We start from the raw sequence: 14110 nt of genomic DNA, 5'->3' as shown, positions 1-14110 counted from the left end.
TCGATCCCTGGCCTTGTTCAGTGGGTTACAAGATCCAGCGTCACCATGAACTGTAGTGTAGGTTGCAGACATGGCTCGGATCTGGCATGGTTGTGGTGCAGGCCAGCAGCTGCAGCTCCGATTCAACCCCTAGCCTAGGAATTTCCATTGCTGCAAGTGCAGCCCTAAAAAAAAAAAAGAAGCATTAGCCAAAGGTGGGGTGGACTGCAGAAGAGGGCGCCCCAGTGCTGTGTTTACTCTCAGCTCTGACGTTTATCTACTGATTATGCCCTTCAATTGAAGACAGAAGGTTTGTTTATTCCCTCATAAAGAAATCGGATCAGCCCTGTCCTTGTTCACTGTAGAAGTGGGTAGAAGTTCTCCCAGCTGAACCTAGAACACAGACAGACCCAGCCCCAGGTGGAAACCCATCTTTATTGCCACTTTGGCTCAGGCACCCACAAGCAGTTCTCAAAGTCCACGGGCTCAAAGGCCAAATCAGCACCATCCTTTGGCCCTCCTGACCTTTCCCTGAATTCCTGGTCACCCTGTGGAGTGCCAGGCGGGCAGAAGGACTGATTCCCAAGGCCACCATCACCACACTGGGGGGAGGGGGTGAGCCCCAGAGCAAGTTGAGTGAACTTCCCAGCAGAGTATGAGGGAGACGTGGCCTTCCCTCCACTAGGCTGCTGGATGGATCCCAACAAACAGACATGCTTAGCAAAGCCCCCACCCCCGCCCCCATGCCCAGCATGCGCTGGAACACACATGCTGGCTGGCACGACCCATGTCAGTCTGGACCCGCTTGGCCAGCCCAGAGCAGAGAAGTCACTCTGCAAAGTCCCACTTCTTCTTTTTTTTTTTGCCCCCACCCCCACCCCGGCAGCATATGGAGGGTCCCAGGCTAGAGGTCCAATCGGTGCTACAGCTGGAGGCCTACACCACAGCCATAGCAACACGGGATCTGAGCCGCACCTGCGACCCACACCGCAGCCCATGGCAATGCCGGATCCCCAGCCACTGAGCGAGGCCAGGGATCGAACCCACAACCTCATGGTTCACAGTCGGATTCATCTCCACTGCGCTGTGACAGGAACTCCAAAGTCTCACTTCATTGGTTAAGGAGTTGGGCATCTTCATATGGCATTCACTGCTCGGGTGAATCACCCATTTCTTCCCTACCAGGCTGCCTGGCCCATGCCTCCTTTGCAGGATTTCTCCATGTGATGGATATGGAGACTTTGCTCAGTGGTGCCTACACCAAACTCTTTAAAGAATAAGCTGCCTGTGGTCATTTAAGAGTCCCTGGAAGCTTCGGCCAAAGGCAGCAGCCACCTCCTCCACTAAGCATGAGAAGTGGGCTCACAGCAAGTCCCTGGAGCGCCACATCAAGAGTTAGGGTTCAAGGATGTGTGCGTTACCTATGCGCACAGCTAGCCTTGTGATTGTAGGAACAGCAGGTTCCACAGGAAGTAACCTGGTGAGGGACATGGAAGGGACACATCAGCTCCGCCTCTAGCGCCCAGTGACATGGGGCATCCCTTCCACTACCGTGGCTTGAGGTGAGTGGTGACCACATTGATTCGCAGAGGGCCAGTCAGGCCTTAGAGCCGGTGCCAGGAGCACCACTGAGCCTTCTGGTATCTTATGTCCACATCCCTCAAAGCCAGTGGGACCAGCCGCCCAGAACCTTGCTGTGTGACTCAGGAAAGGCAGGGGTCCCCAGTGACAGGCCTCTGTGAAGCAAGAAGATAGAACCCCACAGTGAAGCCTCTGTGAAGCAAGAAGACAGAATCCCACCTGCTGTGGGAATTTGTTCTTTTAGGGAAAGGTGGGCTGGGCTGGTGGAGGGTGCTCCAGGGACATTAGGGGAAAGCAAACAGGGCCCCTGGGAGCATCCAGGACACTTGGGATAATATCTGGGACCCAGGCCAGGAGACAGTGCCTCACTGTGTCAAAGATGAGGAACAGGAGTTCCCTTCATGGCTCAGTGGTTAACAAATCCGACTAGGAACCATGAGGTTGCAGGTTCGATTTCTGGCCTTGCTCAGTGGGTTAAGGATCTGGTGTTGACATGAGCTGTGGTATGGGTCACAGACTTGGCTTAGATCCCACGTTGCTGTGGCTCTGGCGAAGGCCGGCGGCAACAGCTCCGATTAGACCCCCAGCCTGGGAACTTACATATGCCACGAGTGCAGCCCTAGAAAAAGACAAAAAGACAAACAAACAAACAAAAAAAGATGAGAAACAGAAGACCAGAGCGGCCATTCAGTCACTGCAATCAGTCAAGACAGGCCCAGAGCCAGGTCAGGAGTGTGGACAGACCCAGCCCCTCCCCCCACCCCAGCCACCTGCTGCGCTGAGCAAACTCAGGGCATTGCCCTGGACCCCACTATGTCTACTCGGACCCAGGCTGCCAATGCTCCCCCAAATACCCCCTCCTCCCTCCCCTCTGACAGCCTCACCTGGACCCAGCCTCTGTCGTCTCCATCCTGGGTTTTGGAGGAGCTGCCTGTTCTGTGGTTCCAGTTTAAATGGCTTGTTCACCTTCTACGCTCCTCTGCTTCTCTTTAGGCAATGACCAGCTTCCTTGCCAGGCCCCCCACACTCTGTGGGGTCCAGCCCCACCCACTTTTCATCTCTTCTGTCTTCCCTGTGCCCCCTTCCTTTCCCTGTGTCAGCCACCCTGCCCCCCTTGTGGTTCCCCCAGGCCCCCTACTTCTTTTCACAGGTGCTTCTGAGTGTTCCATTCATGCATGCTTACACACACACACACACACACACACACACACACACACAGGCAGTTAGCTGCTCAGAGTCAGAGTCTGCCTGCCTGATCCTGCCTACCCACCCCTCAGATCACAAGGATACCTTACCCTGAAATACTGCAGTGCAAAAGTACTTCACACATAGGCAATGGGTGGAACCAAGGCTTGCAAGAAGGACAGGTCAGGGGTGACTCATGTTTGGAGTCAGTCCTGTCATAGGCCATCTCTAAGAACTGGGAACTTCACGGAACAGCCCAGCTAGCATGTTACCTCTCACGTGGATGGTTCTTGTGGACTATTCGTTATGTCCCATCAGTTTCTGGCTGTTGGGCCCGCCACAGCTCACCCCAGCCTGCCCAGGGCCCAGCAAGGCTGTGTCACTCTGGCCACCATGTGCCTGGGCCAGAGGGAGAAGAGAGATGTTCCTCTCAGGAAAGTGACCAGGCAGACACCTTTGATGACAGACCATGTGTTTGTGTGTGTGTGTGTGTTTTTTTGCAGAGTGATCACAGGCAAGTTCTCAGCTCCCTCCTTTCGGGGGCCCTGGCTGGTGCTCTTGCCAAAACAGCAGTAGCTCCCCTGGACCGAACCAAAATCATCTTCCAAGGTAAATGCTGCCTGACTATCTGTCCCATGCATTAGAGAAGCTGCCAGGTAATCACTCTCCTCCTCCACTGGCACCTCCGAAAACTGCACTGCAAATGGATGGTTAATGGGTTTTTGTTTGTTTGTTTGTTTGTTTGTTTTCCTGACCACACCCACTGCATATGGAAGTTTCTGAGCCAGGGACTGAATCTGAGCAGCAATGCCAGATCTGATTTTTTTTTTTTTTTTGGTCTTTTTGGCCTTTTTGCCATTTCTCGGGCCGCTTCTGTGGCATATGGAGGTTCCCAGGCTAGGGGTCTAATCAGAGCTGTAGCCACCAGCCTATGCCAGAGCCACAGCAATGTGGGATCCGAGCCGTGTCTGCAACATATACTACAGTTCACGGCAATGCCAGATCCTTAACCCACTGAGCAAGGCCAGGGATCGAACCTGCAACCTCATGGTTCCTAGTCGGATTTGTTAACCACTGAGCCACGACGGGAACTCCTGGATCTGAATTTTTTTCTTTTATGTATTTTTAGGGCTGCACCTGCGGCATATGGAGATTCCCACACTAGGGGTAGAATCGGACCTGTAGCCACCGGCCTGCACCACAGCCACAGCCACATTGGATCCGAGCCACATCTGCGACCTACACCACAGCTCACAGCAATGCCGCATCCTTAACCCACTGAGCAAGGCCAGGGATGGAACCCGCATCCTCATGGATGCTAGTCAGGTCCATTAACTGCTGAGCCACGGTGGGAACTCCAGCAATGCTGGATCCTTAACCCACTGTGCCAGGCTGGGGATCAAACTGGCGCCTCCTTAGAGGCAAGCCAGATCATTAACCCACTGCACCACAGGGGAAACTCCCTGAAAATTGGTTTTTAACATGCCTCTTTAGAATCCACTTAGAAAGTTAGTTAGCATTTAGGACTGGCATCACAAAGTACCACAATCCAGGTAGCTTAGGACATCAGGAACTTATTCTCTCACTTTCTGGAGGCCAGAGGTCCAATTTCAACGTGTCTCTAGGATTCCTTCTGGGTCCCTGAGGAAGAGTCCTTCTTTGCTTCTCCCAGTTTCTGGTGGCTCCAGGCATCCTTGACTTGTGGCTGAATCCGCCTCCCCCCACCCCCCAGTCTCTGCCTCCCCCTCTCTGTCTAGTTCCTATCCTCTTCTTATAAGGACACTTGTCATTGGATTAGAACCCATCCTACCCTAGTGGGACTTCAGTTTAATTCAATTATATCTGCAAAGACCCTGTGTCCTATTAAGGTCAAGTTCACAGGTGCTAGGGATGAGGACATGGACATCTCTTTTGGGAGGACCCAGTTCGAGAAGCTATCTTGGAGTTCCCTTGGTGGCTCAGTGGTTAATGAACCCGACTAGTATCCATGAGGATGCGGTTCATTCCCAGGCCTCGCTCAGTAGGTTAAGGATCCAACGTTGCCGTGAGCTGTGGTATAGGTCTCAGATGTGGCTCATATCTGGCATTGCTGTAGCTGTGACCTAGGCCAGCAGCTCTAGCTCCAATTCGACCCCTAGCCTGGGAACCTCCATATGCCATGGGTGCGGCCCTAAAAAAAAAAAAAAAAAAAAAAAGAATCCATCTCCCTCCTTCCTTAGGGTTAAGCAGATGCTGGGGGGCCCCTGAAAAGGAGGCCTTTGTGTCCTGCAAATGGTGACCAGGGCCTGCATCACGCCAGGCAGGAGGATGATCACAACTTGGGTCCCCTGCCCCTCAGCCATTTGGGAGGAGAGGACTGCAGACTCCAGCCAGGCCCTTCCCACTTGTTCCCCCTTAGCCTCTCAGGACCTCAGTTTCCTCATCTATAACAAGGAAACATTGATATCAACCTCCTCCCCAAGGAGAGGGAGGAGGAGTGAGCTGACATAGTGAAGGGTGGGCATGCAGCACTGTTGTTATCAGAACTAATGCCCTGCAGGGAACTGGGTAGGAGGTGTGCCCATGTCCACCCAGCCAGGAGTGCAAGGGTGTCCTAGGAATACAGCAGGTGCTGGGGAAGTGAGGAGGAGGGCTGCAAGACCAAGACCTCATGGTTTATATAAATTTCTGGGTCCTCATGGCCATTGCGGCTCCAGCCCCTGGTGGCAGAGCTCACCATGGGGAGAGGGGGTGAACCAGGCAGCCACGGAGGGCCGGAGAGCCGGGTTAGGGCCGCCTGTGCTGGGCCATCAATAAGAGAAGCAGCCCTCAGATGTCAGACATCCCGGGGCCTTGTTCTGAGAGAGTGGAGCCCCTTGGCTGGCCCCCAAAATGGCTGGTGGCTGGGGGGCCTCCCCAAAAGAGGTCTGGTAGAATCGGGGTCCATCCAGGGTGTGGGCTGCCTAGAGTCCTCCCACAGGCCGTGCAGAAACCCTCACTGTCCTAGGAGGTCACGTGGCAGCTGGGCTGCCCTTCCTGGGGAGAAGTTGGTGGGCATGGGAGTGGGGTGGAGGGGGAGCTTCCTGGGAGGAGGGTGACTCTGCAGCCCTAGTAGACTGGGGGCATTCCCAGGGGCTGCTCTCACTCCCCACGCTCAGACCAGACCCCTAGGTAGGGGTCACGCAGACTCAGGAGGCCCCTCGTTTGTATCTATCACTCTGTTATATTTTTGGTTTTTTTTTTCTAGTGTCCTCGAAAAGATTTTCCGCCAAGGTAAGCCACTAGGTCACAGACCCCCAGCTCTGGAGCCTTCACCTCTTCCCCACTGATCTGGCAGAGGCAGAGGAGGAGGGTGGTGGGGTTAGGAAAATGCTTGTCAAAGTGCTTTTTCCCATTGGTTTCATCACCCCCACCCCCGGCCAGCTCCAGGGCTGCCAGGCGCCAAGGCCAAGGCCCCCTGTCTACAACCTAAGCTCTGCCTAGACATAGCCCACCCTGGGAATTGACAGGAGATCCACCTTATCCTTGGGGCCATGATGAGGGAACTTGACAGTCTAAACTCAGCTTTCATATTTGATTTATTTTAAAATACAAAGCAGGTGTTACTTCTTAATAAAGGAAAAGAAAGTTTTCTTTTCTTTTTCTTTCTTTCTTTTTTTTTTTTTTTTTTTGGTCTTTTTTAGGGCGGAACCTGTGGCATATGGAGGTTCCCAATCAGATCTGTAGCTGCCGGCCTACACCACAGCCACACTGGATCCAAGTGGCATCTGTGACCTACACCACAGCTCACGGCAAGGCCGGATCCTTAACCCACTGAGCAAGGCCAGGGATCGAACCTGATACTAGTCAGGTTCGTTAACCACTGAGCTGCAACGGGAACTCCAAGAAAGAATATTTTTAAAAGGTAAACTACCAAACGCCAATGAAACATCCTCTGTAGGACTCTCTGTCTGCTTGGCCAACCTGGTTTCCCCTGGCTCACTTTACAACTGTGGGAGTCAGGAGGACTAGGGGGTGGGATGGGGGCCCTAGCGCAGAGTCCAGAGAATGTGGGGTAGGGGCTAAGGCAGGGCTGGATTATTATGTCACCCCCAGGCGCAGGGCTGGACAAAATAAGGCAGGCGGGGAGGTCAGGGCTCTGCCAGCAAAGGCGATGCTCCGCAGGCAGCGGAGGCAGAGGCAGACGGCGCTGACCTTGCCGCTCTCCCCCTCCTAGGAGGCCTTCCGGCTCCTCTACTTCACCTACCTCAACGAAGGCTTCTTCAGCCTGTGGCGTGGAAATTCGGCCACCATGGTGCGCGTGGTGCCCTACGCCGCCATCCAGTTCAGCGCGCACGAGGAGTACAAGCGCATCCTGGGCAGATACTACGGCTTCCGCGGAGAGTGAGGGCCCCCGCCCCACCCCCTGCAAAAAAAAAGAGAGAGAGAGAGAAAAAACCCTCTCAGCTCTGTCAAGGCACCCTGTTCTGTCTTCCACATGCTCACCATGTCCGAGCTTCTCTTATTTACCCGGCCTGCCCTCAGAACCTGATCCCAGCTGTGCCCCACAGTGGGTAGGGAAGCTGCACGTTGTTCATTCATTCATACAAGCAGCCTTGGGAATTCCAAAACGGTGCCCACCAAGAGACATTCCCCCCCCCCCAGCCCCCCATCAGCTCCCTACAAGGAAGCCACCTCATGCCCATTCCTCCCTTCCTCCCCCTCAGACCTGTGGGCACCAAAGCCCTTAGGGTCTCACCTTCTCCCCCCTTCAACTCCCTTTCAGAGCTCTGCCCCCTTGGCCCCGCCTCCTCGCGGGCGCACTGGCTGGAACTACGGCTGCCTCGCTGACATACCCGCTGGACCTGGTCAGAGCAAGGATGGCCGTGACCCCGAAGGAAATGTGAGTCCTACCACTGTGACATTTTCACCAGCACAGGGGGCTCTGTCTAGTGGGGCTCGCAGGGTGGCTCCCTCCATCGGGCCCCTGAGGTTTGGGTCTGGACCTCCGCATCCAGCTGCAGATAAGGCTGTGCTGGGGCTCTGCCACCCTGACTTTGCTGAGGGCGGGCTGGGCGTGTGGCTCCACAGCGGTTCCAGAAAGGCAATAAATAATTGGATCTCAGCTTGGGGGTGATTTCCATTTCCATCAAACCCAAAGTCTTCAGTCTGAGTTGGGCATAGTCATGTTACAAATGTATCTGAGTTGGTGTTCCCATGTAACTCAGTGGATTAAGGATCCTGCATTGTCATTGCAGTGGCTTGGGTCACTACTATGACATCAGTTGGATCCCTGGCTCAGGAACTTATGCATGCCTGGGGTGCCAGCAAGAAAAAATCTGAGTTGGAGTTCTCTGGTGGCCTAGCAAGTAAAAGATCCAGTGTGGGCATTGTCACTGCTGTAACTGGGGTCCCTGCTATGATGTGGGTTGGATTCCTGCCTGGGAACTTTTGCATGATAAGGGCAAGCCCCCCGACCCTCCAAAAAAAAATTCCAAGTGAAAGACAAAGGCTGAGCAGAGCAGAGTGATCCCAGTGGTGAAGGTGGCATATGGCCTTGGGATGCATGGCCCCACTGAATCCCAGAACTTCTGCAAGGTGGTTCTGTCAACATCCAGGCCTGCCCCCTGGATGAGGCGAGGCATCCTTGGGGCGAGGCGAGGATTAGTGAGTTGAGGCCCACAGGCTCCAGCACCACTCTGCCCTGCAGGTACAGCAACATCTTTCACGTCTTCATCCGCATCTCGCGAGAAGAGGGGCTGAAGACCCTTTATCATGGATTCATTCCCACTGTGCTGGGGGTCATCCCTTACGCTGGCCTGAGCTTCTTCACCTACGAGACACTTAAGAGCCTGCACAGAGGTGAGAAGGGAGCAGGGAGCCAGGGCATCACCTTCCTGGGTCCCATAGACCTGGAGGCACAGGAGCATTAAGACTCCCTGGGAGGGGCCAGCTGGGGGCCTAGTGTCTGATTCGGGAGCAGATACATATCAAGCCAGCCCTGAGGAAGCTGGATTCATGACTTTTAATGCTTCATTTTCAGAGCAACCTTGTGAAATTGAGAAAAGTACAAAGAAAAATATAACCCTACCCATATCTGCTACCTGGTATGATCAAGCGTTAATGATCTGCCTTATTGGCTCCAAGATACATATTTTTTTCTTTTTAGGGCTGTACCCACCAGCATATGGAGGTTCCCAGGTTAGGGGTCGAATTGGAGCTACAGCTGCCAGCCTACGTCACAGCCACAGCAATGTGAGTTCCGAGCCACATCTGCAACCTATACCACAGCTCACAGCAATGCCGGCTCCTTAACTCACTGAGCGAGGCCAGGGATCGAACCCTCAAACTTATGGTTCCTAGTCGGATTCATTTCCGCTGGGCCACAACGGGAACTCCCAGATATTTTTTGGTTGAAGGAAAATGTTCCAGGTAAAGCCAAGGCCCCTTGTTCCTGGCCCCCGACCCCCAGCCCGGATCCCCCTTAAGCCTCCTTATTAGGAGTCTGGATTGGACCCCTCACCGCAGTTGGAAACCCTTTTATATGGACTTGTGTGTATCAGAAACAAGCCTTTGTGCTGTTTCCTTGTTACGTGAAGTAGCTCGAATGGTCACCTGTGCATCGGAGTAGTGCAGCTCTGATAAATCCTTTAAATAGTGGGGGGGGGGACCTCCCCCTTTGGAGGGATTGTGAGGCTGTTTGCAGAGGTTTTCTTTGATCAGCTGACGTTGGGGAGCTCCTCACCTTGTGTGCGTGTGAGACCGAGGGTGTTTTTGTTTTTTGCTTTTTGTCTTTTTGACATTTTATGGCCGCACCCATGGCATATGGAGGGTCCCAGGCTAGGGGTCCAATCGGAGCTGTAGCTACCGGCTTACGCAACAGCAATGCCAGATCGGAGCTGCATCTTCAACCTACACCACAGCTCATGCCAGTGCCGGATCTTTAACCCACTGAGCGATGCCAGGGATTGAACCCACGTCCTCAATGAATTCCAGTCAGGTTCTCTAACCGCTAAGGTTTCGTGGTTTTTTGTTTTGTTTTGTTTTTTTGGTTTTACTCTCCACTGGCTACTCTTCCAGCGCCCCCATCGGGCAGTGTGGGTAATGCAGAGGGTTCCGGCCACAGCGAGGTTTTCTTTCTTGACTAGACAGGAAACGAGAGACTGGGTATGAGCTTGTTCTGGGTCTTCGGACTTGGTTATATAATTTTTTGCGCTCTTCTGTCTTTTAAAAATCTTTTCTTTCTCAAATTTGATTAAAAACGAGTGACCAGGAGATGAGGAAGTAAGGAGGCCCATGGCCCGGGTTTGAAGGCCCAGGCAAGCCAATCAGGTCTTGAAACGCAACTGTGACACAGCGGGCGCCTGTGAGTGCGAGGTGCAGGGGTGCAAGGGTGGGCGCCAGCGCCCCTGGGTGCAGTGCGCAGGTGGGTGCGCCCCCTTCACGGCCCCTTCCGCCCCTCCCCCGGCAGAGTACAGCGGCCGCCTGCAGCCCTACCCCTTCGAGCGCATGATCTTCGGGGCCTGCGCGGGCCTCATCGGGCAGTCGGCCTCTTACCCGCTGGACGTGGTGCGGCGGCGCATGCAGACGGCCGGCGTCACAGGCCACCAGCGCACCTCCATCGTGCGCACCATGCGTGCCATCGTGCGGGAGGAGGGCGTGGTGCGCGGCCTCTACAAAGGCCTGAGCATGAACTGGCTCAAGGGCCCCATCGCCGTGGGCATCAGCTTCACCACCTTCGACCTCATGCAGATCCTGCTGCGGCACCTGCAGAGCTAGGGGCTGGTGGGGTCGGCTGCTCTCGAGCTTCAGTTCGCGGTGGACCGCTGACCCCTTCTGTTTCGGAGCCTAGGGAATGAGAGTGCGCCGGGTTCCACCTGGGAGCCGTGCAGATGCGCCTTGTGGAACAAGCAGGGGGACCTGAAGGGCCTGGGCTCGGTGCGCGCCCGTCGGAGGAGAAAGCCAGTGGCCCTTGAAGTTCATTGTTGGGACTGGGGGGCCGAGGCTCATGCGCTTTTCTCTAGTAGCCTCAGCAGGGCTGGGGCTGCCCACGGAGGGAATTATCTTGAATGCCCTGAGTCAGGGTGGTCAGAACTGCCTCCTGGGTCCCTCCTGGTGTACTCTGTGACCTTGGACAGACTCTTGGTTCTAGTGACTAGCCCTACTGGGCTCAGAGGCAGACCCCGCTGGCCCCTTCTTGTTCTGAGTCTGTGCTTGTGGGCAGGGGGAGGGGGAGCCCCAGGGAGTGTGAGGGAGAGACCAGCCTTCTGCTCAGCTGTGGCTACAAAATGCAGCCTCTTACCCGCCCTGCCCACCTCGCCTTTCCTGCCTTCTCCACTGCTTCCCAGGTGACACGACTCCTCCGTCCCCAGAGCCTACCGCTCGGGAGCAGCCTTCCCCCATGAGTGTTCTTCAGATCCAAGACTCGATCGGGGGACACCCCCTGGGATTGGGTCCTCCCCTCTGTTGCCCCTCTACCTAGTTTGTGATGTTCCCAGGAGGGTCATGGCTCTTATAGGCAACAGGGTTTGAAGAATCACGGTGAGTTTGGGTTTGAGCAAAACCCAAAATGGAGTTGGGTTGCCAGGTTGCCTCCTCTTGGCCAGGCTTCTCCCGTTCTCACTCTGCTGGCTGTACTAACGGAGGCTGGGCCCCTGGCCCTGACCCTCTGCCTGTAGGTATGGGGACTCCTAGGGGGGACCCATGGCATCTGGCACATCCCTGACTCCTCACCTGGGTGGTTACTTAGCTAGAACACGGGACAGTCCTAGGCCCATGGGGTGGTCTGGGTTCCAGTGACTGGAGAATATGGAGGCAGCTGGCAGCCTTGATTCTCCCACCAAAGTGAGAGCCCCCCAGACAGCGTCTAGCCTGGAGGCGGGAAGCTCAGAAGTGTCAGGGTACCCCAGGGAGCTGGTCTCACAGAGGAGTCTCCCTGGGTCCCGTTGGGTATCACAGGGACTCGGAAATACCTGTTTCCTAATGACAGTGATGTTTGGATTTTGATTGTTTTATTTTGTTTTTCAATTTGGCTGGCCCTGGGTCTAGATACAATAAACCCTCACCAGCCCAATCTGATGCCAAGACCACAGGGCCCAGGGAGTCGGTTTTCACAGTGGCCTCAGTAGCCACGAGGTGTGAAAGGGCTGGGGGGGGGGATTTACTGCTACATGCATTTCCAGTTGTGACTTTCCTTTCCTGCCTTCATTCTGTTTCTTTTCTGTTTTTTCTTGCCTTAGTTTTGTGGGTGTGAGGCCCCCTCTTTCTGTTCTTCCTGCATGTTTCCACCAGCCAGCCCCCATCTTGTCCCCAGACTCCTGTTCCTGGGGACCCAAGCAGCCTGTGATGGCTGTCCTGTTGGGTAGCATCCAGCCCACCTCCTCTCCCAGCCTTGCCCATTGCTCAGGGTCCCCAGGTCTCCCCTGAGACCCCTCCCAGGGAGATGGAACAGGGGCCCTGGGCTCTCTGGGCCAAGCAGCAGGGACTGAGGGTCCACCCCAGGTGGGTGAGACCATATGGACAGTTGGGCAGCGCCCTCCTTTGAGCTGCAGGCTGGGCAGGAGCGGGGAGGGGTTGCCAGCCCCAGCGTGCCTCCCCAAGGAGGCTCCCAGCCAAGTGGGCCTCAGCAGCACAGCTGCCCCCCCACCCCCAGCCCTGCACACAACTGGCCCAAGCCCCCGGCAGTCACTCCTCTCACTGATGGCCTGGCCTGGTTTGGAGTTACATTTTGATGCCATGAAGATACTTTGTTTATATATAATGTTTATATATTTTAAAGATTTGTGCCAAGAGAGTATATTTAATAAAAATTAAAATGACTTTTTCTCTTGCCCATGTCTCTTCTTCAGCTCTAACCCTCACCCCCCATAAACCAAAAACAGGGTTGAAGTTATTTTGACAGATTTTTGAACAAAGGCTTAAATAATTTTTTTTAAATGTTATTGTTGGAGTTCCCATCGTGGCTCAGCGGAAACAAATTTGACTAGCATCCATGAGGATTCAGGTTCGATCCCTGGCCTCACTCAGTGGGTTAAGGATCCAGCATTACCGTGAGCTGTGGTGTAGGTTGCAGACACGGCTCGGATCACACGTTGCTGTGGCTGTAGTGTAGGCTGGTGTCTACAGCTCTGATTCAACCCCTAGCTTGAGAACCTCCACATGCTGTGGGTGTGGCCCTAAAAAGACAAAAAATAAAAATAAAAAATAAATTAAAAAATAAAATATATTGGAGTTCCTGTTGGGGCACAGCAGAAACCATCTGACTAGGAACCTTGAGGTTTCGGGTTCAATCCCTGGCGTCGCTCAGTGGGTTAAGGATCCGGCGTTGCCATGAGCTGTGGTGTAGGTCGCAGACTCAGCTTGGATCTTGCTGGGGCTGTGGCATAGGCTGACAGCTGTAGCTCCGATTTGACCCATAGCCTATATATATAATTGCTGTATGGATTTTTTTTCTTTTTTGGCCATCCCATGGCATATGGAGTTTCCAGACTAAGGATCAAATCGGAACTGGAGTTGGAACCAGCACCACAGGTGCGGCAACTCCGGATCTTTAGCCCACTTCTCTGGACTGGAGATCAAACTGATGTCCTTGCCATTGCAAAGACACCATTGATCCGTTGTGCCACAGCAGGATCTCCAACTTGCTCTATGGATTGTTAATCCTGCGATGATTTGCAAGTGCACAAAGGATTTTACTGTGAAAGTGTGTGTCTGCCTACTCTTCCCATCACAGCGACATCTTCCATTACCAGTTTCTGTGTCTCTTCTGGAGAGAACCTGTGCACACACACTTGTTCCTTTGGGGACCTCAGTGGGGATGGGCTGTGTCTGCTGCATGACTGGCCTTGGGCGAGAGTATCACAGTCTGCAGGGGCAGGAGCATAAGGCCACCAGAGGTCTTCTAGCGACCACTGAGGCTCACCTCACCTGCAGCTGATTGTCTGGAAAGACTTGTAGGACCCACCCAGCTCCCAGGCAGCAGGAATCTCCTTATGTGGGGGGAGGGGGAGAGGGTTGGGGAGCTATTGGGGTCTGGGTGATTGCATATGCCTGTGTGTGCGTGCAGTGCCAGCATGTTCCACTGAGCTACTCTACAACTAAATGCCTTGCACATCAGTCTCTGAAGAAGAAAAGCCTCATTGTTTAGTGTTTCCCTGGGGGATGGCCTATGATGAGATCCCAACCCTTATTGATTGATAAGTAGGTAGGTTGTTAGTGAGCTGTTGCCATGACAACATGGCAGGTGGCTCCTGAGGTCTGAGCTTGCCCCAAACACCTACCTCAATTTCTTTTTTGTTTGTTTTGTCTTTTTTTTTTTTTTGCTTTTAAGGGCTGCACCCAAAGCATATGGAGGTTCCCAGGCCAAGGGTCAAATTGCAGCCACAGTAATGCCAGATCCACAGCAGGA

At 54.1% G+C, this 14110-nt stretch overlaps 1 protein-coding gene across 2 annotated transcripts in view; it reads left to right on the top strand.

Moving 5' to 3' along the window:
• SLC25A42 (solute carrier family 25 member 42) overlaps positions 1-12491 on the top strand; it is a 46833-nt gene extending 34342 nt beyond the window's left edge. For both annotated transcript variants that reach the window (XM_047776469.1, XM_047776470.1), the window contains exons 3-8: positions 3249-3354; positions 5972-5997; positions 6941-7107; positions 7490-7606; positions 8414-8565; positions 10175-12491. In XM_047776469.1, the coding sequence (XP_047632425.1) occupies positions 3249-3354; positions 5972-5997; positions 6941-7107; positions 7490-7606; positions 8414-8565; positions 10175-10482 (876 nt within the window). In that variant the 3' untranslated portion in view covers positions 10483-12491. The remainder of the gene's footprint in view (positions 1-3248; positions 3355-5971; positions 5998-6940; positions 7108-7489; positions 7607-8413; positions 8566-10174) is intronic.
• The last annotated feature ends 1619 nt before the right edge of the window (positions 12492-14110 follow it).

This window comes from Phacochoerus africanus, chromosome 4 (assembly GCF_016906955.1).
Source record: "Phacochoerus africanus isolate WHEZ1 chromosome 4, ROS_Pafr_v1, whole genome shotgun sequence".
NCBI classification, from domain to species: Eukaryota; Metazoa; Chordata; class Mammalia; order Artiodactyla; family Suidae; genus Phacochoerus; species Phacochoerus africanus.
Note: the sequence above shows the minus strand (reverse complement) of the source record. Positions and strands in the feature narration are given on the sequence as shown.